Genomic DNA, 27,705 nt, shown 5'->3' on the forward strand with positions numbered 1-27,705 from the left:
TCGCTGTTAGACATTTTCTTTAGCCCTCAAATAACGTTTGTAGCTCTCTTGCGTACAGTCTCCTGTTTTTCAGCATCTGTTTTAAAATGTGGACACCAGAACTGGAGGCAGTATTCCAGTATCTCAGTGCTCTGTGTACAGAGGTAAAATCAACTCCTTACTCATATTCAATATTCCCCAGTTGATACATCTGAGGATAGCTTTAGCCCTTCTTGGCATAGCAATGCACTGGGAGCTTGTGCTGAGTTACTTCTCTACTATGACCCGATAATGCTTTTCAGAGTCACTGCTTTCCAGGATACGCTCCCCCATTCTGTAGTGTGGCCTGCATTCCTTGTTCCTAGATGTATTACTTTACATTTGGCTGTAATAAACACATTTTGCTGAATAGGCCCAGCTTCCTAAGTGATCCAGATTGCTCTGTAGGGCTGCCCTGTCTTCATTATTATTTACCACTGGGCCAATCTTTGTGTTATCAGCAGTGATGTTATATTTACCTCCAGATGGTTGATGAAAGTGTTGAATGGTGTCAGGCCTAGTACTGATCCCTGAGGAACCCCATGGGAAACAACCCTATGTGGTGATTCCTCATTGACTACATATTGAGATCAGTTAGTTAGCCAGTTCTGATTCAATCTAACATATGCTTCATTGACACTGTATAGTGCTAACTATTGAATTGGAACATCATGTGGTACTAAGTCAAATGCTTTATAAAAGTGTTATCAACAAACTTGTAATCTCGTCCAACAAACCTGATTTCATTCTTTGACAAGACCTATTTTCCATAAAGCCATGTTGACTGGCATGAATTGTATTCCTGTTCCTGAATTATTTATCAAATGAATCCTAGATCAGCTTTTCCATTACTTAGCCTGACATAAATCCTGGGCAAACATCCACTTCAGGCAGTAGCATGACCATTTTTATTGCAGCACAGTGGTAGGGGAAGAGGAGACCTTAGTTAGGAACAAAAGGAAAACCCTCTTACTTATAATATCAGGAGATCTTGTCTTTTTACAGCAAAGCCTTGGTTTCTAAAGGCTTGTAGGAAAGATAGACACAGAGTAAACCGTGTGGAACTCTGTTGTATGTGTATCTACCTTGGAAAGATAAGGGGCTGGCTTGAAATCTGCCTAGTTTTGATCTATGGTTGCAAAGGGTTGAATATGTCCAACCATATGTTGAAGTCAGCCAATTATTTTCTCCAGCACAAATCTGCCAACTCAAACGGATTTTTTTGGGGTGATACTGAGACTTTTTTTTCTCCCCCTAAGATTACAATCATCTCCCAAAGTAGAGTATGGTCAGTAAAGAAGAAGGGTTTATTGTCCAGGGTAGGATATTTGGGTGTTAAGAGACTGACATACTGAAATGGGACATAAAACACAGGGCTGGTAAACTGAAGGAGCAATAGAATCATTCCCATTATTTTGTTGTTGTTGCAACATTTCACTGAGTCACTTAAAACAGAACATACACATCACATTGGCTTCTTGTATTTACAATCCATCTGTTGTAGTTTTTGTATGGGTGTATGGAACTGCAGAGTGAAACTGTCTAATCTGTTTTTGCTGTCCAATTTGAGTGGAATCCAAAAGTAAAAAAAGCATCAAAGAAGAAATTAAATTAAACTATTTTTTTTTCCATTTCAGTCTTGCCCGACACAAGTAACAGGTGAAGTTATTTGTTAAATGTTGTTTTTTTTTTTAACTTGTCCCATGACCCCTTTAGAGTTAAAGTATTTGCTTGCCTGAAAATGTCTCTGGAAATGATCTGGGTAGAGAGGAGGTGTGAGACTAAGTGGAAGATTTTCTGCCAATAAGAATCTGAGATTGGTCCAAAAATATGAGTGATAAATGCTGTAATAGAGACAAAGGCAGGGACTAGAAAGCAACTGAGGTAGGACATTTCTTTATAGCATAGTAGCTCATGTGATCCTCTGCTTTGTTTTTACAGAGGTAAATGTAGCTCCTCTAATGTTCATGCCCTAATCCTGTCATAGCGGAGAATCAGAAACCATGCAAGCTGATCTTCTGCTACTTTACCAGTGATGCTCCTGCTAGTCTGGTGTTAAGCCTCTGGCAAAAAAACTGCTGCTTGCTCTCTGAGTAGCCAAACTTACTGCTGTGTGATGTATATAGGTACTGGGTGGAGAGTAAATGAGATGACAAACTCTTCAAGTGCAGATGCAGCTTATACCTGCAAAAGCGTGCTTGCTTGTTCCCCCAACCAAGTAAGCTGTACTGCCAAAAAAGCGCACACCCCCTTTTTTGGTTTGTCCAGTATAACTGTGTACGTTAGGGCTTTTGCTGATATAGAAATGTTGCTAGGGAGGAATCACCCCCTAACTCACATTGCTATTTTAGCAAAACTTCTTAACATGGACTAGCCTAACTTTTGCCAGTGCCCCACTGTGTGTCCTAGGGAGAGTAGAGAGGGAAATAATTCTTCACCTTCCATGCTTTGGAAAAGGCTCTGTTCAGAGGTGTGGACAAGACAGGGTAATTATGTTTATGATTATGTGGAGCCCTGGGAGGGTGGGTTACAGTCTTAAGGGTGTAGGAGGGGCAGCATGCTTGTCTTGGTTGGTGGAGCCGCGGGCGAGTGCAGTTGATGAGACCATGGCAGGGGTGGGGTGAGGGCCCCCCTCCCCACACACCTGGGGGCAGTGGGCCACCTGTGGGGGGGAGCCAGGTAGGTGGGTGGTGGGTGCTGCCACCTGGCGTTGGTCCTGAGGTAGTTCTAGGTGCACGCTGCAGGGTGGGGTCCTTATGGGTGTCCGTGCAGGGGAGGGTGGGGGGCGTGTTACTGGCTGGGAGAGGGACAAACGCAGCTGGGCTCGCCTCCTCGGACCGGCAGAGGGCGCTGCTGCTTGGCTGTGCGCTCCCTCGCCCTCTCGCTGGTAGGTGGCGCTAGAGACGGCGCTCAGCGGGCCGCCGCGGTGCTAGCCGGGATGCTGGCGGAGTCGGGGAGGGCTGTCAGGGAGATGGCAGGAGCCGGCTCCGCGGGCGGCAACGGGTGAGGGGCTGGGGTCCCCGCGCGCCGAGCGGCAGGAGCCGCCCCCCGCCCGGACCCGGTATGGCCGGCATCATCAAGAAGCAGATCCTGAAACACCTGTCCAGGTGAGACACCGACCTGCCCTGCCCCCCTCCCCGCACACCGCGGGGACCCTACGTGCCCCCCGCACACCGCGGAGACCCGCCCCCAGCCCTGCCCCCCCAAGACCTTGCCCACATTTAGGGGGTGCCTCCCAGCTCGCTACCCCAAGGACCCTTCACAGACCCCGAGACCCCGCCCCTCAGTGCTACGCGTCCCCCCCCCCCCGCCCCGAAGACTCTGCTCTCATTGTGGGGGACACCCCCCCCGTCCCTCCTGGGCCTCTATGCCCATAGCCAACCCTTTCTCCCCCTGCCCCACCGGCACCCTCCCTCCCCGAGAAGTGCGGGGTCAGGCTGCCCGCCACTAGGGGTAATAGGGAAGGGGGGAAGGCTCCCCTCCTGCCTTGGGAACAAGTGGGGTGATGAGTGTTCCTCACCTGTCTCCCCCCCCAATCTCCCCTAGCCCCTCTTTCACCCCCATCTCCTGCAGTAGCTGCCCTCAGGTAGGAGGGGGGTCTGTGGCGGGAGCATGCTCTGAAGCACCTGACCAGGTAAAGGGGGTGTCACCAGAGTCTCCCAACTATCTTGTTTTTCCTTGTCTTGCTCCTCTTCTCCCCCGTGCTTCCTACCCTGCCCCATGTCTCTCCTTTTCTCCCTGTTCATTCCTTGCGGCTTGGTATTGACACCCCGACATAGGTAAGAGGGCCTCCCAGCCTCCCTGCTGCTGTGATTGCCTCACCAAAGTGCTCCTGTCCCATCAGTGATTCTGCCACTGGCTCAGGAATAGATTCTGTTCAGATGAGAGAGGATACTACCTCTGTCCTGCTCCCCTCCTTTTCCCATTCCCCTGCCTTCCCAGCAGTTCTTCCCACCCTCCCATATATCGGCACAAGGACAGATTCTGGGGCTGATACCACTGTTTCCTCCTCAGCTTTTCCCATTCATCCTACCAACCCTTCTCTCTCTCTCTCTGTATGTGTGTGTCTTCCTGTAGCACAGGGTTGGCTGGCAGGTTAGAAACGATTTAGTGGGAGTGAATGGAAAGTTAATGAGTTTCTCCAGGCATCAGTGCTGCTCTCAGAGAAGGTGAAATGGAAGGAATGAAAGATCATTCATAGATGTCCCTCTGGCCTGCTTTCCAATGATTGCCTCCCTCAGTCTAGTTAGTTCAGTCCTATTTGTGTTAAAGTAAAGCATAGAGGCCTAACTGAGGAGATGTTAAATTAATTTGGGTTTTCCTTGGTACTTTTGGATTTGGTAACCCTAAGATGTGAAAGGGGATGTGGGGAAGCTTTTTAAGTAAGAGGTTTGAGTAAGTGAAACTGATAGGTAGTGAATATGTGAGTAAAAAGGCTAAGAAATTAATGGAAAGAAAGAGTAGGGATAAGTGGTAATGAGGTGGGGGAGTTATGGTAAGTGAATCCAGGGGAGACAGGAGCAGAATATTGCACACAGTCGTGATAGATTGACAAAACACTGAGTGAGTTGAGGTTTTATATTAATGTCTCTAGTAATACATCAAACTTATATTAAGAGGAAGCAATATCTAGTGGTTAATGCATAGGACCTCTGTTCCTGGGTTTCCCACTGACCTGCTGGGTGACCTTGGGCAAATCACTTATCCGTGCCTCAGTTTCCCTATCTCTAAAATGGGAGAATATTGACTTCCTTTGACAAGTGCTTTGTGATCTAGGGCGATAATTGCTATCTGAGCGCTAGGTATTATTACTAGCTGTGTGGGACCTTGGGCAAACCACTTCAGCTCTAAAACGAGGTCACTTCAAAGGGGTTGGTATGAGGCTTGGGAAACTTGCATGAAGTGGATGAAGGCAAAATATTACATGGCACCTTTCACCTAAAGCTCTTAAAGCATAAACATGGGCAAGCATTTATCCTCATTTTACAGGTGGGGAAACAGAGACAAAGTGACTTACCCAAGGCTACGTAATGTCAGTGGCAGAGCTAGAAGGGACCCAAGGAGTAGTCTCTCTGCCCTGTTTTCCACCATGAACAGCTTAGGTACACTGAGGTTGGCAGACTTTGTATATTTTTAGACTGAAGGTAAAATCTTAGCATTTCTGGGACCTGGAAAGAACCTCTGCAAACATTAAATGAGCATCTGTAAAGCATCTGTTTAAGACTGTTCTGTGAGTCACTAGTTGATCTCCCCTCCACCTTTGTACCAACAAAAATGTAACACAGCCTGCTAGTAGACTTCTTAAATTCATTAATTTAAATGATTTTCTGCTAGTCCTGACAGCACACAACTTCCAAGCTTCCCACCTTCCCCTACCCCAAACCAGCATGTTGTGTGCACTTTGGATTCAGCGTTCTTGTCAGGAGGCGCTGACCCATTCATAATTGGGAAAAGTGCACAAGAGTACACTGGACCAGTTAGTAATGGAGACCTTAATAAAGCTAATGTGTTCTCTGTGTCTCACTAGCCTCCATGATTAAATGACACATTTTCTGCCAATACATAATGCTGTCATTTGCTTTGTGCATGTAACCTTTCCTCACTGCTATTTGTGGGCCCCTTAATCTTTTGTCTCATTCTTGCCGCTTGCCCTTTTTACTGTGCACTGCCGAAACCCCTTTTTAGTGACCTTTTTTGCTCATGAACTCCCCTCCCCCCACCTCGTTCTCCTCCTAATCTAGTTATTTTACAGTCCTCGGTTTTGCCTTTTTCCAGTCCTTTGTTGCAGTGCCTGGACTATGGGCTAATGGTGTGAGCAGTGATCTTGGAGTCAGGAGGATTTCTGGGTTCTACTCCTGGTATTGTTACTGGCTTGGGGTGTTGTTTTGGACTAGTCAGTCAAGCTCCAATTCTTCATGCTGTTCGCTTCATTGGGGCTCTGTCCAAGTGAACTGAATAGCTTGCAGGACTGAGGCCTGAGTCACTACCTATAAAATGGGTTTTTGTAATTTACACAGGGATTGAGAGATTTAATGTGCTTTGAGCCTTCACAGTTTAAAGCTGCTGTAGAAAAGCAACATCACTATTATAATCTGCATTTCTAATATTGCTACTACAGTTTTCTTTCACATAAAATAACCCAACTCTTTATTCATGTGGGTCTCTCTTCTAACTGTGTGTGTGCTCAAGAGAAGCTTTCTACTGAATCATTAAGCTCTCTTTATTTTCTGTTTTCAATTTTAATTTGAAATAATTCCTTGTTTCTTTTGCAGCCTCCTCAATTAAAGTTGTGTGTGTGTGTTATCTCTGTGTCTGGGAATTCACAAGGAAGGGAAAACTGAGACTCCAAGGTCAGGGAAATCCAAAGGACAGTTATATTGTATCAAATTGTTTGGTAGCTTTTATTCAGAAGAAATGAAACACATACACTTGCAGTGGAATAATGATTATCACTTTGCAGAGATCTTCTGCAAAGGTGAGTTTTGATGTGGATGATGGGGCACTGGCCTCAGAATACATCTTAAAAAAAACTTGATTCATGTTGTGGGGTTTTTTTTAACACATTACTTTCCATTCCATTCCTAAAATGGAAAGCATCTAAAATCTTGAATGTCTTTTTCACCATCGGTGCTGTTTATCTTCTTGCACTATTTTTAGCTTGCAGAAGGAAAATAGTTGGTTTCACTGTCTAGTTCTCTTGCATTGGTCAGGGGCTGCTATGGTTGGGTTGCAAACACTGTGGGAGAATGTTTATATCGGAATCAAAGGTCCGAGATTGTGAGCTTTCTGAGGCAGGGATTGTCTGTGTATTTGTATAGTGCCTTGGATCTAATCCCTGTTTGGGCTCCTTAGGTGCATACACAATAAAATACTTTTTTAATTTAGTAATTTGTAATCATTAATGGAAACACATCTCTTGATCTTAGCCTTTATAAAATCTTTTTTTTTTTGACACACCCTGTGTTTTGAGTCTAAAGAGTGATCCCTTTAATGTTTTCCATTTCACTCAGCTTGGACAGTGAAACCAGACTAATATCATTTGAATGCACTAGTAATACTTAGCACTCATATAACTGAAGCCAAGTGCTTGATCTTTGCTTTGTAAAGGTAGCTCAGTATTATCCTCTCCGTTCCACAAATGGGGAAACTGAGGCACAGGGTAGTGACGAGATTTGGTTACGGTTGCACTCCTGTTGTACTGTTTGGGTTCACTACACGGCAGGGGTGAAGTTTATTTTTGTTGAATTACATGGGGAAAATTTCTGTCCACTCTTAGGGCAGGTCTACACTAGAAGCGCAACATTGGCACAGCTGCACCGCGTCAGGTGAAGACGCTCTATGCCGATGGGAGAACGTACTCCCGTTGGCATAATTACTCCACCTGCATGAGAGGCGGAAGCTATGTCGGCAGGAGACACTCTCCCGCCGACGTAGCACCAGTGTGGACAGAACTTAGGTAGGTTGCGTCGCTGGGGGGTTTCTTTTTCACACTCCTGAGTGAAATAATTAGACTGACTTAAGCAATAGTGTAGACCTGCCCTTAGATTTAACAAAAGTTTCCTAAAGCTTCATTTTATTACACACTTAAAACCATACATGAGTATATAGGGTGCTGGGTAATCTTTGCCCAATAGTTAAGGGTCCCTGTGCCAAATAACTTACTGTAATGGCATGAGTGGGTGTGATGCAAAATGGGATGTGTAATCACTATTTCACAGGTTATGGTAGGTTTTATGTGGTTTCTGAGGAGGCAAAGAGGGGGGCTGGCAAGCTTTACCCATTTCAAGCCAGGAGGGGCGGTGTGAAAGAAGGCATTGATTGAGTCAGGAGTGGGTGAAGGAACAAAGGGAGCAGTCAGCAGAAAAGCTGGGGTGGTGTCTTGGGAACAGGGTGGGATGTGTAGGAGGAGAGGAGCACTGGTGTAGGTTGGGCAGGAGTTATGGAGAAGCTTCAGTTGTCTGTGGAAAGTGGGAGAAGCCAGTGCTAAAATTGACTGTGGTGAGAATAGTGGGAAAATTGGCACCATCGCAGAGACAGCAGAGAGAACAACTCTGTGGAGAACTGAATTAGCTTCTCCTTGCAGTTTATGTGATGATGGAATGGTGCTGTTTATTGTGGCACCAAGTGGCCTAGGCAGCTGGCCTTAGTCGTTACAGATGGGGGTGATATGAACACACATGATTGCATTATGCTGTCACTTTTCTTGTCTCTGCTGAACCCACCATACTTGTGATCAGGCAAGGGACTGGGACTGACTCTGACAAAGACCCTTGTCTCAGATCTCATAGAAAGTGCCAAGGCACAGTTCTTTTGTGCTCATGGGCATTTTTACCCCACATACTTCACATTTGGTTATTTCACTCATACAACCCCACCGGTTCAATTGGAACACTGGTATGGGAACACTGGTATGGGCCTTGGTTTGGAGGTTTTAATGGACCGTGCCTTCTCCTGAAAGGCAAGTCTGTGATACAGAGTGAGACTGAGAACAACTGGAGTCATGGGAACCCAGAGGGGAATGTGGCAATCTGATGACAAGGAGAAATTAATCTACTCTTAGATGTCTTCTGTTGGAATTCCTCACCCACAATCAGCTTGTGTTCAGCGTTATTCCTTTCCATGGATTTGAAGATTCCTGGATGAAAGGGACGTCTTTGGAGAATACAGTAAAATCTCAGAGTTGCGAACACCTTAGAAATGGAGGTTGTTTGTAACTCTGAACAAAACGTTATTATTCTTTCAAAAGTTTACAACAGAACATTAACTTAATACAGCTTTGAAACTTTTCTATGCAGAATAAAAATGCTGCTTTTAACCATCTTAATTTAAACAAGCACAGAAACAGTTTCCTTACCTTGTCAACTTTTTTTTTAAAAACTTTCCCTTTATTTTTTTAGTAGTTTGTTTAACACAGTATTGTACTGTATTGGGGCTTTTTCTGGGGTCTCTGCTGCTGCCTGATTGCGCACTTCTGGTTCCAAATGAGATGTGTGTTTGACAGTTCATAACTCTGGTTTTCGTAACGCTGGGGTTCTGCTGTGCAACCAGCGTGACAGAGGTTGAAGCCTAATTGTCAGCATTTGTGACTGGTGGGTGTAAGGGTGCATAGTTAGTTTCACTGATTGCTCTACAAGTTTTATCACATTGTCCATACAGTTGATAGTAGGGATAGGAAAAGATAGAGATTTTGACAGAATTGTGTCTTACATAGCCTAATATTAAAGCTTCCTTTCTGCAGTATGGGTCTGTTTGTGTAAATCTTTTAGAAGCAGAGGAATTTTTCAAAAATTTTGGCAAACGATTCTGAAAACCAATTATTATTACATGTATGGAAATTAATACCAGTGGCAGGTCAAATTTAAGGTGGTATTGCAAACTTTTGATACTTCACATTTCTCAAGCATAGGGTTTCCAAAGTCTTTGATGTGGTGGGCTACATCTGAATATGGTCTCATGGACACTCCACTCCCATTCACAGTTGTGCAGGCCATGTTCCCTCCCTCCCATCCTCCTGTCAAAATTGTGTTGACTCACCTCCCATTTTGTTGGCAATCACATAACATCCCAGTGGCAATTACAGCAATAGCCTATGTGGAAAAGCAATATCAGGAAAGCATTTAACATATCTTTATCTTTTAATGCAATTTAGCAGCTGGAAATGAGAAGTCAGCTTCATGTGACCAGTAAGCATTTCACAGACTCATTTGGAAGACTTATTTAGCATCTTCTACCTAGGGATGCCAAAGCATTTTACCAGGATTGATGAATGCATCCTCCTCATCCCATGAGGTGGATGAGTTTTATTACTCTTATTTTTACACACAAGGAATCAACCAAAGGGGGTAATGTATCTATATTTGAACTAGTAACAAAACCCAGATCACCTCCTTCCAGTCTGGCTCTCTGACCACTAGACCACACTTATTCTCCAATAAAACACATATCGGGCTCTTCAGCTGGACTCAGGGAGGAGTTAATGTCTGGCCATGCAGATGTCCAGAATCCATCTGGCCCTCACCCCCATGTTACATATATGATACTAGAATGCCTCCTTGCTCAGTTACTCTCCTTGCACTAGGTCAACATCTTGCTACATAGTGTTTCAAGCTTCACTCAGAGGCCCAGATGGCAATGGTGTCAGGAAGACCCCTTTGCCTAAGGAGACTTATCGTTTCTTAGAAAGCACTGAGAGAGGGAGTAGAGCAATGTGTAAGTCAGGAAAGTGGGATGTTGCCTCCATCAGGAATTACTGGGGGAGGTTGTTCGGCTTGTATTAGGCAGGAGGTTAGAGTAGATGATTATAGTGGTCCCTGCTGGCCTGATGATCTCTGAGTCATGCGTGGAATGGAGAAAATCCTACAGTTGTACGCACTTCCTATTTTCATCAATACCCCCATTTTCCTGGCTAAATGCTTAACTCTGGAAATTACCATCTGCCCTTCTAAATTCCCCAGTAGGTTTACTTGCATATGTGATTTTTCACTTCTTGTCCTAATCTGTTATGCACTTTTGCTGTGTGCTTGTAAGCAACTGCTGCATGCCACCCTCGGGTGGTTGCCTTTTGGTGGTGGTTGAAGTGACTACTGCACGTGTGGTTGGTAAAGTGCTTTGGGGTTCTTGAGGCTAAGAGGTGCAATGTAAATGCAAGATGTTATTTGTTCACCTTATAACCCTTTTAATTTCTTTTAGTATCTTTTTTCCCCCCTCTGCTCATGCTTTAAGCTAACTGGAAATGCACTGCTTTAGTTTAATGGATCACAATCCTTGGAATGGTCTGATACTGGTCATCTTATTTGGCCCCTTGAAGTAATTGAAGGTGCTCACCAGAACAGCACCTCTGACTGGATTGAGCTAGATTTCAAATTGCACAGAGATGAAACTGCATTCTGCCGTTGGTCTAACCTGCAGATATTGAAATGTCTTTTTCCTTTACTAGCTGTTTGTAGGAGAGCTATTTCCATATGGACTTTTGCTACCTGCCACAAGGCAGCTGGGCAGCAACAGACTAAAAGAAAGCAGGACTTCTGCTGCAGAGAATTGGTAGTGGGACTTATACAGCCTTTCACCTCTCTAAACCTGCTTGAAACCAATCCAGTTGAGTAGTGATTGAAAGTCCTTACCATTGTGTCGTTATCATGCAATGCTCTATGTGAAAGGAACTCTGGAGACTCGGTCCACTTATAAATGAATGGGTATCCATACCTCAAAATTGATCACTTTTGGCATTGTGTCTCTCTTTTTGATAGTCCCAGCAGAGAGACTGATGACTGAATGGACCACGTAGACTGAACTCCCCTCCCATTCCTAGAAATGGTTCATCTTAAGTCAAGGTTGAGGCCCTCAGGTGGCCAGTGTCAGAAAGCCTATGCCCCTTATGTGCACTGTGCACAGTATCTGAGGGATTTACAGTTCCTCATAAAGTTCGGGACCACAACTTGCCTAAAATAACTGTTACAGCTGAGGGGAAGTGTGTAAAACCACACAGCTTCCAGCAGTTTAAAAATTGATGATAAACCATTAGTGGAATGGAAGTTTCCCTTCTGCAAAAGCATCACGTTATTGCTTTTTCAACGTGCTGTGCTCCTGAACCAGCTGGTAAGGTGCCTTGTGCCCCCAAATGAAACAGAACACATGCTTTACAATCAAAAGAAACATGGCCTGAGCAATAAATCTTGAAGCAGAAGCTAATGGAAAATCAAAAATAAATTCTGCAGCCCATCCTGAAACAGTCTGCATCCACCCCATGACAGAGAATGGAAGTGGAGACGCAAATGTTTGGAGTCTTCTCTTTGAAATGTATCGGTCTCTATAAAGTAGCAGAGAACTCCAGAATCCCTAGCTTTTGTTGCAAAAGCCCCTGCTTCCTGTCCCCTTGAGACAATACCTCAAGATGATCAGCAGTTCTGCACCTGCTGACTTTAATGCTGTGACAAGGATGCAGGGCAATGGATGGTCTCTCAAGAAGGCTGGTCTTGTGTTATTTATCTAACTGACAGATGGGAATAATGCCTCTTTTCTTTTCAGGGAGTTAAGGAGATGATGTCTGGTAAATCCAGCCCAAAATGATCAGCTGTATGGTTTGGGGAAAGTCACTTCAGCTCTCTGCCTCAGTTTCCCCAGGTGTATAATAGGAATAATACTTACTTGCCTCATCCTAACGATGAGAGACTTAACTCATTAACATTCATATATTGCTCCGAATATAGACTTAGAAATATTTTCAGGTACAGGGTGAAAACAGTTCAAAGCAAGGGTCTCTTCAGTCCTTTCCATAAGAGAGGGACTCCTGTAAACCATATATTTCAATCCTCCACTCCCCAATAGACTGTCACATTGATTCTAGTAATACTTCATTCTGAAGGAAGAGCTGTCAAGGTAACTGATGAGCTGCGGACCTCAGTTTGAAAACCACTAGTTTATAGGCTTCAGTCTCTTAAATTTCCGCATACCCCTTTCCTGCAACACATGCAGGACTGTGGATGCAGAGCTTTAGGGAAATGCTTTGGTAACTACTTCTTCTGTTACAGCCTTGGTGGCTTTGAGTCCTGTTTTTTGTTTTTTGCATGTATTGATTAATTCTTCTTGCAAATACAGACCCCAGATCACATGCTGGGAAAAGTAACAGCTAGCTACTGCTTCCTTGTGGTCAGTGGGTGGGGAAGTGTGTGCACACATGACAGGACCTGCTTTTTTCCCTATAAAGTTATCTTTAAAATCAGAAATGTACTGCACGGTAGTTCATCAAAAGAACAAAACTGACAGTTCTGCAAAGCAGGTAGCTACAGCTTGGCTCTTGATAGGCTCAAACCACTTTCACCTAGATCACAAAGCTGTGTAGAGGAATGTGCATTCTGTCTGGCAAGTTAGAAGGAGACTTATTGTGAGAGAGAATAATTTGGACTTCTACAATGTAGGAGGCAGGAACTCCTGGGTTCAGTTCCCAGTTCTGACACTGACTTATAGTGTGGCTTTGTACAAGTCACGAACGTTTCCTGTACCCCTGCTTATTTTCCCTCCAAATAATTCATATTTACCAACCATTTGTATGATTGTATTAATACTTGGCATTTACCACATACTCCATACATTATATTGGACGAATGTATGGTGTGTATATATGCACCCATGCACAATAGTGCTTTACTAACAGTGACTAACTATAAGCCTACCAGCCTCCTTGTGTGATAGGTACTGTCCCTATTTTACAGATGAGAAAACAAAGTAACCATGAGGTGAGGGAAGTTGTTCAAAGTCACAGAGCTAGGATGGAATTCAGTAATCCTGATTCCCATTCCCTGCTCTTGTAGTATTTCGCCTGGACTTGTTCTTCTGCCCTCACTTCCCACACAACCATTGTATTGAATCTAAATTACACAATAGCCTTTAATTTCCAGTGGCTGGACATAAATTGCAAGGGGAATCAGATTGCAAAATAAAGAGTTGCTCAAAACCTTAGAGGAGGGGCTACCAACTACCACGAAGGAAAAAAGATGGTGTAAAATTCCCCAGCTTATGCCCTGCTTTCTAGTTGTCTTCGCTTGTGCTATTATTTGCTTGTGGTTTAGTCTTGGGAAGTACCCTGGCAGCTGAACACGCTTTGCATTCCAAACTTCAGAACATGGAGTGGTTGGCATTTAAAGACTGTCGAGCTTCCAACTGAGGGACTCAAAATAGTAAAACAGCTCCTTAAGTGCATGTGTCAGCCCCGACAAGACTCCCTCTTTTTTCAGATTAATTTGTGGCCTGTTGCACAAGTCTCCTTCTGGTGAGATAGGAGTTTGCTCTGTGTTTTGTACAGACTGTGCTTGATCTGGAGCCTCCATAAAGTTCCAGCATACATGGCCCTGATTAATTGTTCCTACCCAGAAGGAGAGGTGGTCTAAAAGGGACTAAGTGAATGGATGTATGTGTGGGGGAGACACACTCTGTGATAGGTGAACATACCAGGTTACCCTGTACAACGGTTCTGTCTTCTCTCCAGCGTGTTTGAAAACCAAGATTTCTTTCGTAGGTTAAACTTTGAACTGGATTTTCAATTTCTTTTGGTTTTAGTAGTCATCTTGCAGTCCAACAGTCACAGCAGAGAATAACACTAGTGATATTCCTTGAGTTCAGAGAACTGACTGCTGAATGGATTTGGGCAAGATAGGCGAACATTCCACAACGCAGGTGAAGCTGAATAATTTGCCTTGGAGAGTTTAGTGTCTAGGCTTTTATTTAAGTTAGATGAATTTGGTGCCCATGGAACAAAGAGACTGATAGCCCTGATAACCAAGAGCCAATTGTGGTGTAGGCAGGTATGGTGTGAAAGCAACCTTCACACAGATTTGTCAGTGTACTGTAAGCCTGCCCCACTGCAATGCACCTGCTAATCCAGTGCTGAATGCTGAGCAGAGACCATCAGCTGTGGATAAACCAGGGTAAGCCACCAAGTTTGCTGCACTGTGACCTAAGAGCTTGTCTACATAGAAAGTTTTACCAGTTATACTGGTGAGGTTACACCAATGTAATTATACCGGTATAATTCCCTGGGTGGACACGCCTGTTCCTGTTTGAGGATTTTTCTTTGCTTATTTTTTCTGGTTTAATTTAACCCCTTCCAAAGAGACATAAGCTAAACAAAGAGGCATTCTTAAACCAGAAAGTGTGCCCACCAAGGGAGTTTTAGCAGTATTACTGTAGTGATTCGGATTCACACCGTACCTTAGGCTGGTATAGCTTTTCTGTGCAAGCTACTAGTCAGATGTGTAGGCAGATGAAAAGGGAGCATGTTTACTTACTGCATCACCTAGCTCCCTGCTGTGACCTAAGAGCCAAAACAATCTGTCTAGTGTAACCACAGAAATCATAAAAATATAGGATTTGAAGGTACCTTAATAGGTTATCTAGTCCAGTCCTCTGCACTGAGACAGGACTAAGTATTATCTAGACCATCCCTGCTATGTATTTGTCTAACCTATTCTTGAAAACTTCCAGTAATGGAGATTCCAAAACTCTCTAGGTAATTTGTTCCAGTGCTTAACTATCTTACAGTTAAGAAGTTTTTCCGAATGTCTAAGCTAAATCTCCGTGTGACAGGATCCCTGAGGTGCAGCCTGGGACCGTGGGACTGCTGTGCCCCCTTAACTCTCCTGTCTAGGCTGTCTCTCTCAGTGCTTTGCCAGTGACAAGCAGCAAATGCCTCCAGGTGCTGTGATTGCTCAGCACAACAGCATATGGAGCCCCACACCCAGCTAGATTGCCTGAATGCTCCCAGAGCCAAATCCCCAGCTCCCAGCCTTGTACCCCAGGGTTATCCTGTCTTGCACTGCTCAAGACCCTTTCTTGAGCAAGGCAGATTTATTAATTGGTTCACCACTTCATCAGTGGAAAGTGGATATACACCAGCCTTTGTAAACCTGAGCAAATTTACCAAACACTTCAGGTAAACTCACCGGTAAACAGTTACACAAATTTCTTGACTACAAAAGATAGATTTTAAGTGATAGGCAAAAAGTCAGAGTTAGTTACCAAAATAAAATAAAATATAAGCACACAGTCTTAACTCTCAACCTGTTAGACTGGGCAACATCTAGATTAAGCAGTTTTTCTCACGCACTGGAAATTACACAGGTTTCACCCTTGAAACCTGGGACAGTCTCCTCTGTTGGAATCTTCAGTCTTCTGAGCATCCTTGTCGCTTGCTGCGTAGGTAGGGGGTGCAGCGGAAGGCCCAGTATGGGGCCACTGTGTTCTGTTTTATACCCTTAGTCTGTGTGCGTGGAGAACACAAGTCCAGGCGTGTCTGGTGGTGGTCTAATTCTCCTGGTGTAGCCTTATGCAGGTGAGTCATTCAATTTTAACTCCCTTGGTGGACAATAGTTATTGAAGGTGGTTTTACACCCGCCTGGGGATTGGTTGCTTTCCTTGCTGTTGTCTCAGGGGAGCTAATATCTGGCTAATTCCCCAACGTACAGCATGTTTAACTGACAATCATACAACACAATCTCATAACTTCATATGCACCAATGATATACATATTTAGATAGAAGAGTGACTTTCACCACATCATAACCTTTCCCCTGATATCTTACATGGCATGCTTTGCATTCAAGATCACAATTATATATAAAGGAGGAATATGGGGTTTACAGGGCACTCCCACAAGGTACAGAATGTCACATTCCCTTGCTGCAATTTAAGCCCATTGCTTCTTGTCCTGTCCTCTTTGATTAAGGAGAACAATTTGTCACCTTACTCTTTATAACAACCTTTTATATATTTGAAAACTGTTATCATGCCACCGCCCCCCCCCCGGTCATCTTTCTCCAGACTAAACAAACCTAGTTTTTTCAGTCTTCCTTCGTAGGTCCTGTTTTCTAGACCTTTAATCATTTTTGTAGCTCTTCTCTGGACTTTCTCCAGTTTGTCCACAGCTTTCCCGAAGTGCGGTACCCAGAACTGGACACAACACTCCAGTTGAGGCCTTATCTGTGTCGAGGAGAGTGGAAGAATTACTTCTTGTGTCTTGCTCACAACATTCCTGCTAATACATCGTAGAATGAAATGTGATTGTTTTGCAACAGTATTACGTTTTTGACTCTCATTTAGTTTGTGATCCATTATAACCCCCAGATCTTTTTACGCTGTACTCATCTCTAGGCAGTCATTTCCCTTTTGTATTTGTACAATTGATTGTTCCTTCCTAAGTGTAGTACTTTGAATTTATCCTAGATGAATTTCATCCTATTTATTGCAGACCATTTCTCCAGTTTGTCAAGTTAATTATGAATTCTAATCCTGTTCTCCAAAGTGCTTGCAATCCCTCCCAGTTTGGTATTCATCCGCAAACTTTATAAGTGTGTTCTCTATGCCATTGTTCAACTCATTTATGAAGATATTGGCTTGAACAGGACTTAGGAGAGATCCCTGCAAGATCCCACTCAATATGTCCTTCCAGCTTGATTGTGAACCATTGATAACTACTCTGAGTATGTTTTTCCAACCAGTTGTGCACCCATCTTATAGTTGGCTTGTTTAGGCTATATTTCCCTATTTTGTTTATGAGAAGGTCATGTGAGCCAGTAGCAAAAGCCTTCCTAAAGTCGAGATATCACATCTACTGCTTTCCCCCTTATCCACAGGGCTTGTTACCATATCAAAGAAGGATATTAGGTTGGTTTGACATGATTTGTTCTTGACAAATCCATGTGGACTGTTACTTATTACCATATTATTTCGAGGTGCTTACAAGTTGGTTGGTTGATTATTTGCTCCATTATCTTTCCAGGTACCAAAGTTTAAGCTGACTGATGTATAATTGCCTGGGTTGTTCCTCTTCCCCTTTTTATAGATAGGTACTATATTTGCCCTTTTCCAGTCCTCTGGGATCTCTCCTGTCCTCCATGAGTTCTCAGAGATAATCGCTAATGGCTCAGAGAAGACATCTAACTTGTCTAAGTAATTCTTAACTTGTTCTTTCCCTATTTTAGCTTCAGATCTGAGCCCACAGATGTTCATTATGTTAGTCGTCTGATCACTGCTAACTGAAACAAAAAAGGCATTTATGACCATTGCTGTGTTTTCTGTTCTTGTCTTTCCCTCCTCATTGAGTAATGGACTAACCTGGTCTTTTGTCTTTATCTTGTTTCTAATGTACTTGTAAAATGTTTTCTTGTTACTCTTTATGCCCCTAGCTAGTTTAACCTTGTTTTGTGCCTTGGCCTTTTTAATTTTGTCCCTACATGCTTATGCTGTTTTTTTAAAATTTTAATCCTTTATAATTTGACCTAGTTTCCACTTTTTGTATGACTCTCTTGCGTTTCAGGTCGTAAGATCTCCCCGTTAACCCAACATGGTATCCTACCACACTTCCTGTCTTTCCTATGCATTGGGATAGTTTGCTCTTGTGCCGTTAATAATGGTTTTTTAAAAAAACTACCAACTCTCCTGAACTTTTTTTTCCCCCTATACTTTCTTCTCATGGGATCTTACCTACCAATTCTTTGAGTTTGCTAAAAGTCTGCCTTCTTGAAGTCCATTGTCTTTATTTTGCGTTTTTCCCTCCAATCATTCCTTAGAATCATGAACTCTCTCATTTCATGATCATTTTCACCCAAGCTTCCTTCTGTCTTCAAGTTCTTAACCAGTTCCTCCCTATTTGTCAAAATCAAATCTAGAACAGCCTCTCCTCTAGTTGATTTCTCCACCTTCTGCAACAAAAAGTTGTCTCCTGGCCATTCCATTAACTTGTTGTGCCCTGCTGTATTATTTTTCCAGCAGATGTCTAGGTAGTTGAAGTCTCCCATCACCACCAAGTCCTGTGCTTTGGATAATTTTGTTAATTGTTAAAAAAAAACACCACACATCTCTGTGTACTCTCTAAAACCAAGGCTCTGAAACCCAAACTTTCTTTTATTTTTGTGAGTAAAAGAGGGAGTGGAGTGTCTCTCTAAGCACAAAGTCACATTGGAACTTATTACAGACACTAACAGTCCTAGACCTCCGTTTCCCCCACTGGAGTTAATCATGGCAGAATCCTCTGACTGGAGACTGCATCATGAATCAGGGTAGAGATTTCCCCATCCTTCCACAACTGTAGGCAAGAAACCCAACATCCATTACACTATTGAACGGGGTATAGAGAAGAGGTGACACTTCTTGAAAGCATCTTATACATGTCCAAATTAAATGCTAAAAGTAACGTCCTTATCCTTGTGGAGTAGCATGCACCAAGCACAGGAATGGCAGCCAGGAGCTCCTGGGTCATTTATCTAGCACTGAAACTCACTCTCTGTGTGACCTTAAGTCACTTAACCTTTCTCTTTTTTTCCTCATCTGTAGAATTGGGTTAATATTACTAGCCAGCCTGCCTGCCTGCCTGGGGTGCTGTGGATTAGTTAATGGTTTGTAAATGAATATCACTGTGGAAGTAATAAATGTTATTAATAACTTGGTGCTTTCCATTTTCCAAAGAATTAATTGATCTGATACTAATTGGTTTCATTTAATTCTAAATAGATTGATTAATTAGGTTAATGTGATACTGACTAGAGTAATGTAAGTATTAGCATTAGATATCTAACACTAATTAGGCAGATCTAATACTAATTAAACATATTTCCCTTCCCTTGTACTCAGCCTGAAATCTCTAAGTCTTGCGTTGAATGATGCCATGTGTTCTTAGTGGACAGATTGCTGTAATGTTATGCTGAAAGCCTGAGTTAGTAAAATGGTTTCTCTCCCTTGAATTGTGGTGTTAGTTCTTCCTCCTGTGTATTTGTAGTGCCTTTCAAGTTGCTGCTTTCCCCCTCTTTAAAGGAGTTTTGGCCTTTGGCCCAGTTTTATTTCCTTCCAAAACTAAGTTTAGTTCCCCACTGAGACACTCTCCCAAATTCATTGTATTTATTATATCTGAAGCTTCTGCTGCTGTTTTCCTGGAAAGTTTGTCTGTGTTTTACAATCATTGATGTTTTCCTCTACCAGCGATGAGCCTTCTTGCCAAGTGAGTATGATTCGTGGCTCTAGAGATAGAGATTTAATATGAGGGAAATGTCCTATGCATGAGAGATGTGATAGTGAAATAGTGTCCCCAGAGAAGTGTGGAAATCCCATTGTGTGGCACAAAGCGTGACTAGATAAGACATTGGGGAATATACTATGTAGGGTATAATCCCGCATTGGCCAGGGCATGACTGGATATGACTAAATTGATTTCCTCCATCTCTAACTTCTACTATTCTCTATTATGTCTGCGGATAGAAGTGTGTGTTTGTGTTTCAAATTAAGGAAGGAACTCTCGGTCCCTTTCCATAAGCTCACCACTGTTAACAGAAGAGCCTTTTCTTCTGCATCTCCTAACATCAAAAGCAGCTTCCCAGCAGCTCTCAGTCTCTCCTTCTCTTTTCAGCTCTCAGCTGAAAATTTACCCTGTTCCTTCTGTTGTTCACACTTCAATATCTCTTCTCCATCTGCTATTCTGTAACAGTAGTAAGTGTTGTGGGTAATAATTATATACATCTGCCAATATATTATCCTATCCTTTAGCTATCTAAATTAAAATCAGGGGCATCTGTCATACAGTGTATAACTAATCATTTCTCACATTTACCCATAGTTACAAAACTATTAATAGAAAGAGATATATTTAAATGTAGATGCTAGTTACATACAGTTACAGTACAGTGCCAGTTACAGAATAGCAATGGGAGAAGAAATTGAGATGTGAGGAGACTAGCGAGATAACAAGTGTATTTCAGATGGCAGGACCTGCAGAGGAGAATGCTCTTGCACCAGCAGTGTCAAGATAATGGGAAGGGACCTAGAGCTGATGAGCAGAAGGAGATGAGAATTATTCTTTAAGACAGCGGTGGTCAATCTGTGGCTCCGGAGCCGCATGCGGCTCTTCAGAGGCTAATATGTGGCTCCTTACTTAGGCACTGATTCCGGGGCTGGAGCTATAGATCCTAACTTTCCAATTTGCTGGGGGGTGCTCACTGCTCAACCCCTTGCTCTGCCCCAAGCGTTGCCCCCACTCCACCCCTTCCCCTGAGCCTTGCATGCCCTCGCTCCTCCCTTCTCCCCCCCATAGCCTCCTGCGCATGTGAAACAGGTGATTGAGGTAGGTGGGGAGAGGGGGGAGTAGGTGCTGATTGGTGGAGGCTGCCGGCAGGTGGGAGGTGCTGTGGGCTGGGGAGCTGATCGGGGCGGGGGCGCTGCTGACGTATTACTGTGGCTCTCTGGCAATGTACATTGGTAAATTCTGGCTCCTTCTCAGGCTCAGATTGGCCACCCCTGCTTTAAGACATCCCATCCTGGTACTTTTTATCTAATCCTTCCCACCTGCAGGGGATATATTTGCTCAATTGTATACAGTGTTGCACCTGCCGGACAGTTACAATGAGGATATTGATTTCTAAATGTATTAATGCTATAGACTAGCTTCAGGCCAGCAATCAACTTTGGCTAAACTCTCCCTTGCAATAAGTAGGTTTGTGACATCTAGATGTACAGGGAGATGAATCGGATACTAGCTCTCTGACTTATGAAATCCCCACCTTTGATATCCTTTTAAAGTTAAAGATGGAAGAGCAAGGTTGATGCTCTTGTGGTTTTTTTTTCCCTGCCAAAAACCAGACAAAAGACTCTCTAAAGCAAATGAAAGCTAAAACATCAGGAGTTCAGAAACCACCTAAGAAGTCTTTTTTCCCCAAAGAACGGTGCTCTTACAGCCCAAATCCAAGTAAACCACTGTAGCTTAAACAGGATTTTTAAGCATACAGGCAGTGTTTTCTCTGTCATCTTATGCTGCTAGCTTATCGTCAAAAACAGATGCTCCAACAGGCCTCTTTCCTCCTCCACTTCAGGGCTTGGCATTGGGGCGTGGGAAAATCATACCTTGAATATGGCATCCAGTTCTGGGCACATGACTACCAAAAACGTGCTGCTGATTCAGAGACAGTTCAGAAAACAGGGAGGTGTAAATGATAAGAAAGGAGAGAGATTATTTAAGATGATCTGCAGGAGTATAATTAGGAGCAATGGGATGAAAGAGAAAATTTGCTAACAGTGGCATCTGTTCATTCTCACAAAGGCTTTGTTGGAAGCCCCAGTACTTGAATTGGTTAAAAATGGATTAGACCAAGCACTGGAAAATAGATTGTAGGGACCAGTTTTACATAGGTCACTGGGGCATGGACAAAACTAGACATCCATCTCTGCTACTATGATCCCATGTCTCCTGTTTCCTAGTGCTATGGCTAAGAAGACAATCAGAGTCTCTAGCCACTTGAAAGTTTTCTGTGGATACTGGGGACTGTGGTAGTGAGTTTTAGCCAGTACCCCACAAATCAAATTTGGACTTGTCTTGACAAGGTGGTGATTGAGAGGATGAAATGGTATCCACCACCGAGAGAGAGAGAGAATGTGTGTTTGAGTTGCTCTTGCTGATACTGTTCCTGGCAGGCCCAAAAGAGTGTTGTTGTTTGAATGTACTGGCTAATACTGCATGTCCTCTATTAAAGAGCTTTGGAAACAGAGAAATGGAAATAGTCCATGCAGTCAATTTTCTTAACTGTCCCAACTATTTTCATTCACTTTTATCCAAGCTTGCAATGCATGCTGCCAAAACTCAGACTGCCATTCAGCATGAATGGAGAGCGCCTGCCAGCAGACTTAGTTTAGAAACCTGTCCACAGTCATTGAACCTTTCTTCCACGGACGTTTTGATCAAAGCATTTCCTTTGAAGCTGCTGGGAAGACTAGGCACCGTTCTGAATTCCCTGCGGCTGTAACTGCCATAGACCACCACTGCCTCTTGTATAAACCCCTTCCCAAATGCACACACACTTCTCCCTGGTTATGATGATCTGCATGTGAAGATTATTTCATCTGAAGATCTCAAAGCCCTGTGCAAAGAATCACTTTATCCTTGAGATGGTCCTGTGAGGTAGGTGTAGTAACTGTGTTTTACAGATGAGCAAACTGATGCAGAGAGAAGTGATTTGCCCAGTGCTGGTGCTGATAATGGAACCCAGGAGTTGTGACTGGAAAGCCCCTGCTCCTCTAGACTGCAGAGTTATATTTTGGTTTGTTACTATAACGTAATCTTATGTTAATCTTAAGCAGTCTGCAATCTTTTCCTCCAAAGACAGGCATGATATTTGGAACAGTGTTTTTTAAATGCTGCATGGGGAATCCTGAGGTGTTGTCAGCTGCAGCAATCTGAAGACTGACTTACATCCCCCCATCTGCCCCATTCTGCTTTCCACCCACATTGATGTAATAATACCTCTCACTTGCTGCTTGAACACTTGACAGGTTTATTGTGGTTGTGAACCATGGAGCTGGCCATGGTATATGGGGATATTTCTGGTGCCAGGTAAAGTGCTATCTCCAGCTAATAAAGTTGTAGGGATCAGCTTGTTGGGGCATACTTGCTACATTCTCCGATTGGCCTGCTCTGGACCTTATGTGAGGGCACTTGGTCTCATTGGGTACATTTACATGGCAAACAGAAAAGAGCTCAGGCCTACAGACTCAGGCTCATGCTACCGCCCTTAAAATAGCTGTGTAGACATTGCAGCTTGGGCTGTGAAACCCAACCCACTCCCTAAGCTTCAGAGCCCGAGCTCCAGTCCAAACCCGAATATCTACATAGCTATATTTAATGCTGTAGCACGAGCCCCGTGAGCCCATGTCTGCTGTCCCGGTCTCGGTGCCATGGGTTTCTGCTTGCCATGTTAGACGTACCCAGTGGGCTGAGGGTGCCTTAGATCTGCTTCAAAACTCCACCCTCTTTACTTGGCAGTATGAGGTTTGGCTAAAGACATACTGACCTATTCTCTGTTTGTTTATGTTTCTCCCTTGTTCATAAGTCTTCCCCAAGCCCCCTTCCACGGGCACTGTAAATTAAAGTTTCATATTCATTTTGGCTGCTAACAGGGCTGTTCCGTAGAATCTTGCAGCATTGGCTCTGGTCATCTTCATATCAGTTCAGCAGGACTCCTTGTGGCCCCTACACTTGTTTTAAAAACCTGCTTTGTATTCATCTAGCTTATTTAATATTTCTCTACATCAGTGTGTCAGTTTGAAGACTTCAGCTCTGCCTCTGGCTGAGATGCTGATGATTGTCCGATAAATGTGTTCTGTCTCTACAATATTCTGATACAACCAACACTGCTGCATTAATGTACTGGTTGAGAGCAGCATGTCTCAACAGAGGAAGTATGCTAAGGACTAGAAGTCGGGAGAGCTGGGTTTTCTGTTCCTTGCATCTCCCTGAGCCTCAGCATCCCCATCTATAAAATGAGGCTATTTGTCTTAGCCTTACAATGTCAAGTTAATGTCTGCAAAGTGCTTTTGGCATCCTACTGGTCAGCACGTACTATACATTGTTCTCTCTGCCCAGTCCACGGAGGATATGACACTGCAGCGGCTCTCAGTTAGAGGACTTGATCTGTTAGCTCAAGCCATGGAGCAGGGGTTCTCAAACTGGGGGTCAGGACCCCTCAGGGGGTCACGAGGTTATTACATGGGGGTTCGTGAGCTGTCAGCCTCCACCCCAAACCCTGCTTTTCCTCCAGAATTTATAATGGTGTTAAATATATTTTAAAGTGTTTTTAATTTATAAGAGGGGTCGCACTCAGAGGCTTGCTATGTGAAAGGGGTCACCAGTACAAAAGTTTGAGAACCACTGCCATAGAGGCTCATGCTTTGTCTCTGGAGATCCCAGGCTCAGTCCCCAGTGATGAACCAGATGATAGGCATTATTCTTTGAGATCTTTAGTTCTCTTCGTTAACAGATTTGTGAGATCATTGTTTATGCTCCTACAATGAACCTGTCACCTGTAGAATGTCACACACGCTGGAATATGTAATCTTACACACACCAGATTTTGCCATATAGTAATTGAGAACTGTGTTGATCTTGGCTGCTTTCTCATGTGCCCTTCTCATAGCCCACGAAAGCTTATGCCCAAATAAATTTTTCAGTCTCCAAGGTTCCACAAGGACTCCTCAGTGTTTTTTGCTGATACAGACTAACATGGCTACCCCTCTGAAACTTCTCATGTGTGTTTATATAAGGGTTTCCTCTGGTTTAATGAGGAAATATTTGTCCAAAGTAAACAGGATGGCCTCTCTCGCTCTGTAAAAAGAAAAGGAGTCACCTCTTTCTCTGTGTGAGCCTTAGATAGTGACAGGTGTGTGATGCTGTCATGTGACGGGAGACAAACCATTTGATATACTAGCTTATTAGGCCTGGAAAGGAGAGAACTTCCACGGCAGGTTAAAGTCTGTAGAGGTCTCATACTGCAATCCTCCCCAGCAGAAATCATTACTGCAGAGAATGGTGTGGAAATACAAGCAGCAGGCAAGCTCACAGCTGTTCACGTCCCAGCTTCTCCTACGAGGAGGAGAGTTTTTGGCTGCAGTGAAATGCATAACTGCTTCTCTCCTCGCTTCAGATTCTGCCCTGGCACAATGTTCACTTGGATAAATACGTTGTTCTGGAGGAAATTCTAGATTGGCTGATAAGCAACTAATCCCAGCCAGTTTCCAAGTTCAACTCACACTCCTGTAGTGAGATTGATGAAACCAGCACAATAGCCCCTCCTCCCCCTGCCCCCGCCCCCCACCTTCACTATCCCCAAGATGCTGGCCCAGTTTCTCAGGACTGTCTTTGTGCCTTGCACAATAGGGCAGCACATGCAGCCAGGCCAGTGCAGGGAAAGGGGAGTGAGAGAACTGCAGCGTGTGACTAACGAGTGAATCTAATCCTACTCTGGCTGACAATGGGGCCTTTCTTTTCCACCACTTGCGCCGCTGTGAAGAATTAGAATTAGCATGGAGGAATGTGTAAAATGGCTCTGGCTTAAACAGGGAGTAAATCTGGCAGAAACACTCCATCCTTTCTGAATCCCATGGCATTGTGGTGCTATGCAAGCTGCAGCCTTCACTGGCTTCCCTAGTGCAGAGAGGGAAACCATGTAGTCAAACATTGCAGTGAGATACTGGCAAGGCAAATACAACTTCTCTGGTCGTCAGTCCAGTCTATAGTAGGTTGCTGGCCTGTCTCCCAAGCCCAGGAAGGATTGACACCGTGCCCAGAGTCTAGTTCTAGCTCTTCTTTCAGAGCAGTTTATTTTTCAAACCCAAAACTCGTAAGTTAACACAAAACCAAGCTATTCCCTTGACCAACACAGGCTGTAGGGGCCCAGCAGCCTTTCTCCTTACATCTCTCCCCTTGCCACTAGAGCTGCCCTACTTCCTCCAGCCTTCTCTTCAACTGAGCTCTTTCAGTCCTTCATAGGAACTGCCTAACCCTTCCCCAGCTGGGTCTGATAATCCCCTCTGCCAGGGCCAAACACCTCTTCTTATACAGGCTCTGCCTCCAAACAGGGCTGGCTGGCTGCATAATGAAGGACCTGGTTACAACATGGTCAAATCCTAACTTTTCTCTTTTGTCATAGATGGGATTGTACCATGTTCCTAAAACACACCACAGCTTTGGACTTCGTGGGGCTGACCCATGACTCAGTAACACAATTAAAACATGGTTCAGTCTCATCTACACTGAGATTGAACCATGTTTTATTTGTGTTAAGGGACAGCCATGCCTTTCAATATACTACTGTGGTTATTGCAGTGTAGATGGGATTTGGGGACTGGCTGGACCAAAGGCATGGGAAACTTTAAGCTCCTCTCGATTGACCTTATTCACAATCTTACAATCTGAATGAGAAATCTTGCAACCTTGTGAAGGAGCAGAGTAACCTAAATTCTCTCTCTAACCCAGGAATTTATGTAAATTTCCATTTCTGTTATTAAACTTCTGAATCCCCCGCATCCCTGAACTACTCCTGGTGGGTCAGAGAAAGCAGATTCTTCCAAGCGCAAGTGCCTGGCAAATCACTGCTGTGGGGAACGAAGCTTTTCTGAACCCTTCAACCGGGTGATGGGAAAGGTGTATTTCATTCATGAGGAAGAACTGTTCCAAGATTTCTAACACAGCTTAATCCAGCATGGCTGCTTTTTGTTTTCTTCCCTGTTTAGGCACTGAGATGGACCTGCCAAGTATCCCAGTTTTTGGCTGCACCATCCCAATTGGGAAGAAGCAGAATCCTGCATGCTGCTGTAATTTTGTGCTCATTCTGCTGATGCAGGGTTCTTTGCAGCTCACCATTACCTTCCTCCGAGATTGCCCTCATCTTTGCTTGCCCTAACTGACCTGAGTACTCTTCCAAAAGGATCCTTGGTATTTCCAGTTCAGCTGGATGTTTTCAGATTTGCCCCAGAATCCTTTGCACCTCTCTTTTGTGCCCTTAATCAAATTGTTCTCATCCATCAAACGTGTGGCGTATCTGGAATTTGAAGACACCAGGGTGCATACAGCAGACCTGGAAAAAGCAAACCCTTTTTGAAGGGGAAATTTTGACAGGAGAGATCAGCAGCAGATGGTAGACAGAAGAAAAGCAGGGCATGGCTGAGTTGATTGTGAAAAGCAGGGTGAAGGGTTATGTTATGGGCAGTCACACTGATGTTTCACTGACCATGTATATCCCTGTTTCTTAGCTTGGGACACTGGTGAGCATGAATCAGCTTCACTAATGAGGGACAGGAATGGGTTCGGCTGTGAGACTAGTATTTAAAGAGACTGATAAAATAATTTATTTAAAATCCTTTACTTCCCTGTGACAGTAATATGAGTGATCAGTAAAACTGATCTAATCTCTCTCCACCATTGATGCTATAAGTTTCTTAATATTTTTTTGCATGCCGCTTACCTTGGGGAGTGAAACTATTGTCCAGTTGCATTTGTTTCTAGTCAGTTTCATTTTCTCTTTGTGCCCTAATGCAATTACGTTAATTTCTGGGTTTCCAGTGCTGTCTCTCCTGATTTGATTTAAAACATTTAAAATGCCAAACTATATGGGCCTTAAAGACACCCACCAAGCTTCTTTGTTGAGCTGCCATGGTACCCAGGGTTTAACTGTCAGCTAGCTATGATACTAGAATACTTGTCATAGCTTCTTTGGAGGATGCCTAGGGTGAAGACGCTTTCTGGGGTGGCTTTAACTCTGCCCTCTTCTATGTAATCGAAACATCTGAAAGGCAAGAAATTCCAAGTGACACCTAACAACCTTGCCTTCCCACCTATATTTTAAACTGTATTTTTTTTCCCCTTTAGTTTTGGCTATGTTCTTGCAA

The 27,705-nt window shown here is 43.7% G+C and overlaps 1 protein-coding gene across 2 annotated transcripts in view; it reads left to right on the forward strand.

Moving 5' to 3' along the window:
* The first annotated feature begins 2,949 nt into the window (after positions 1–2,949).
* The window catches only part of BLTP3A (bridge-like lipid transfer protein family member 3A), a 54,181-nt gene continuing 29,425 nt past the window's right edge, over positions 2,950–27,705 (forward strand). For both annotated transcript variants that reach the window (XM_048826411.2, XM_075122065.1), the window contains exon 1: positions 2,950–3,125. In XM_048826411.2, coding sequence (XP_048682368.2) covers positions 3,082–3,125 — 44 coding nt within the window. In that variant the 5' untranslated portion in view covers positions 2,950–3,081. The remainder of the gene's footprint in view (positions 3,126–27,705) is intronic.

Source organism: Caretta caretta, chromosome 21, assembly GCF_965140235.1.
Source record: "Caretta caretta isolate rCarCar2 chromosome 21, rCarCar1.hap1, whole genome shotgun sequence".
In the NCBI taxonomy this organism is placed as follows: domain Eukaryota; kingdom Metazoa; phylum Chordata; order Testudines; family Cheloniidae; genus Caretta; species Caretta caretta.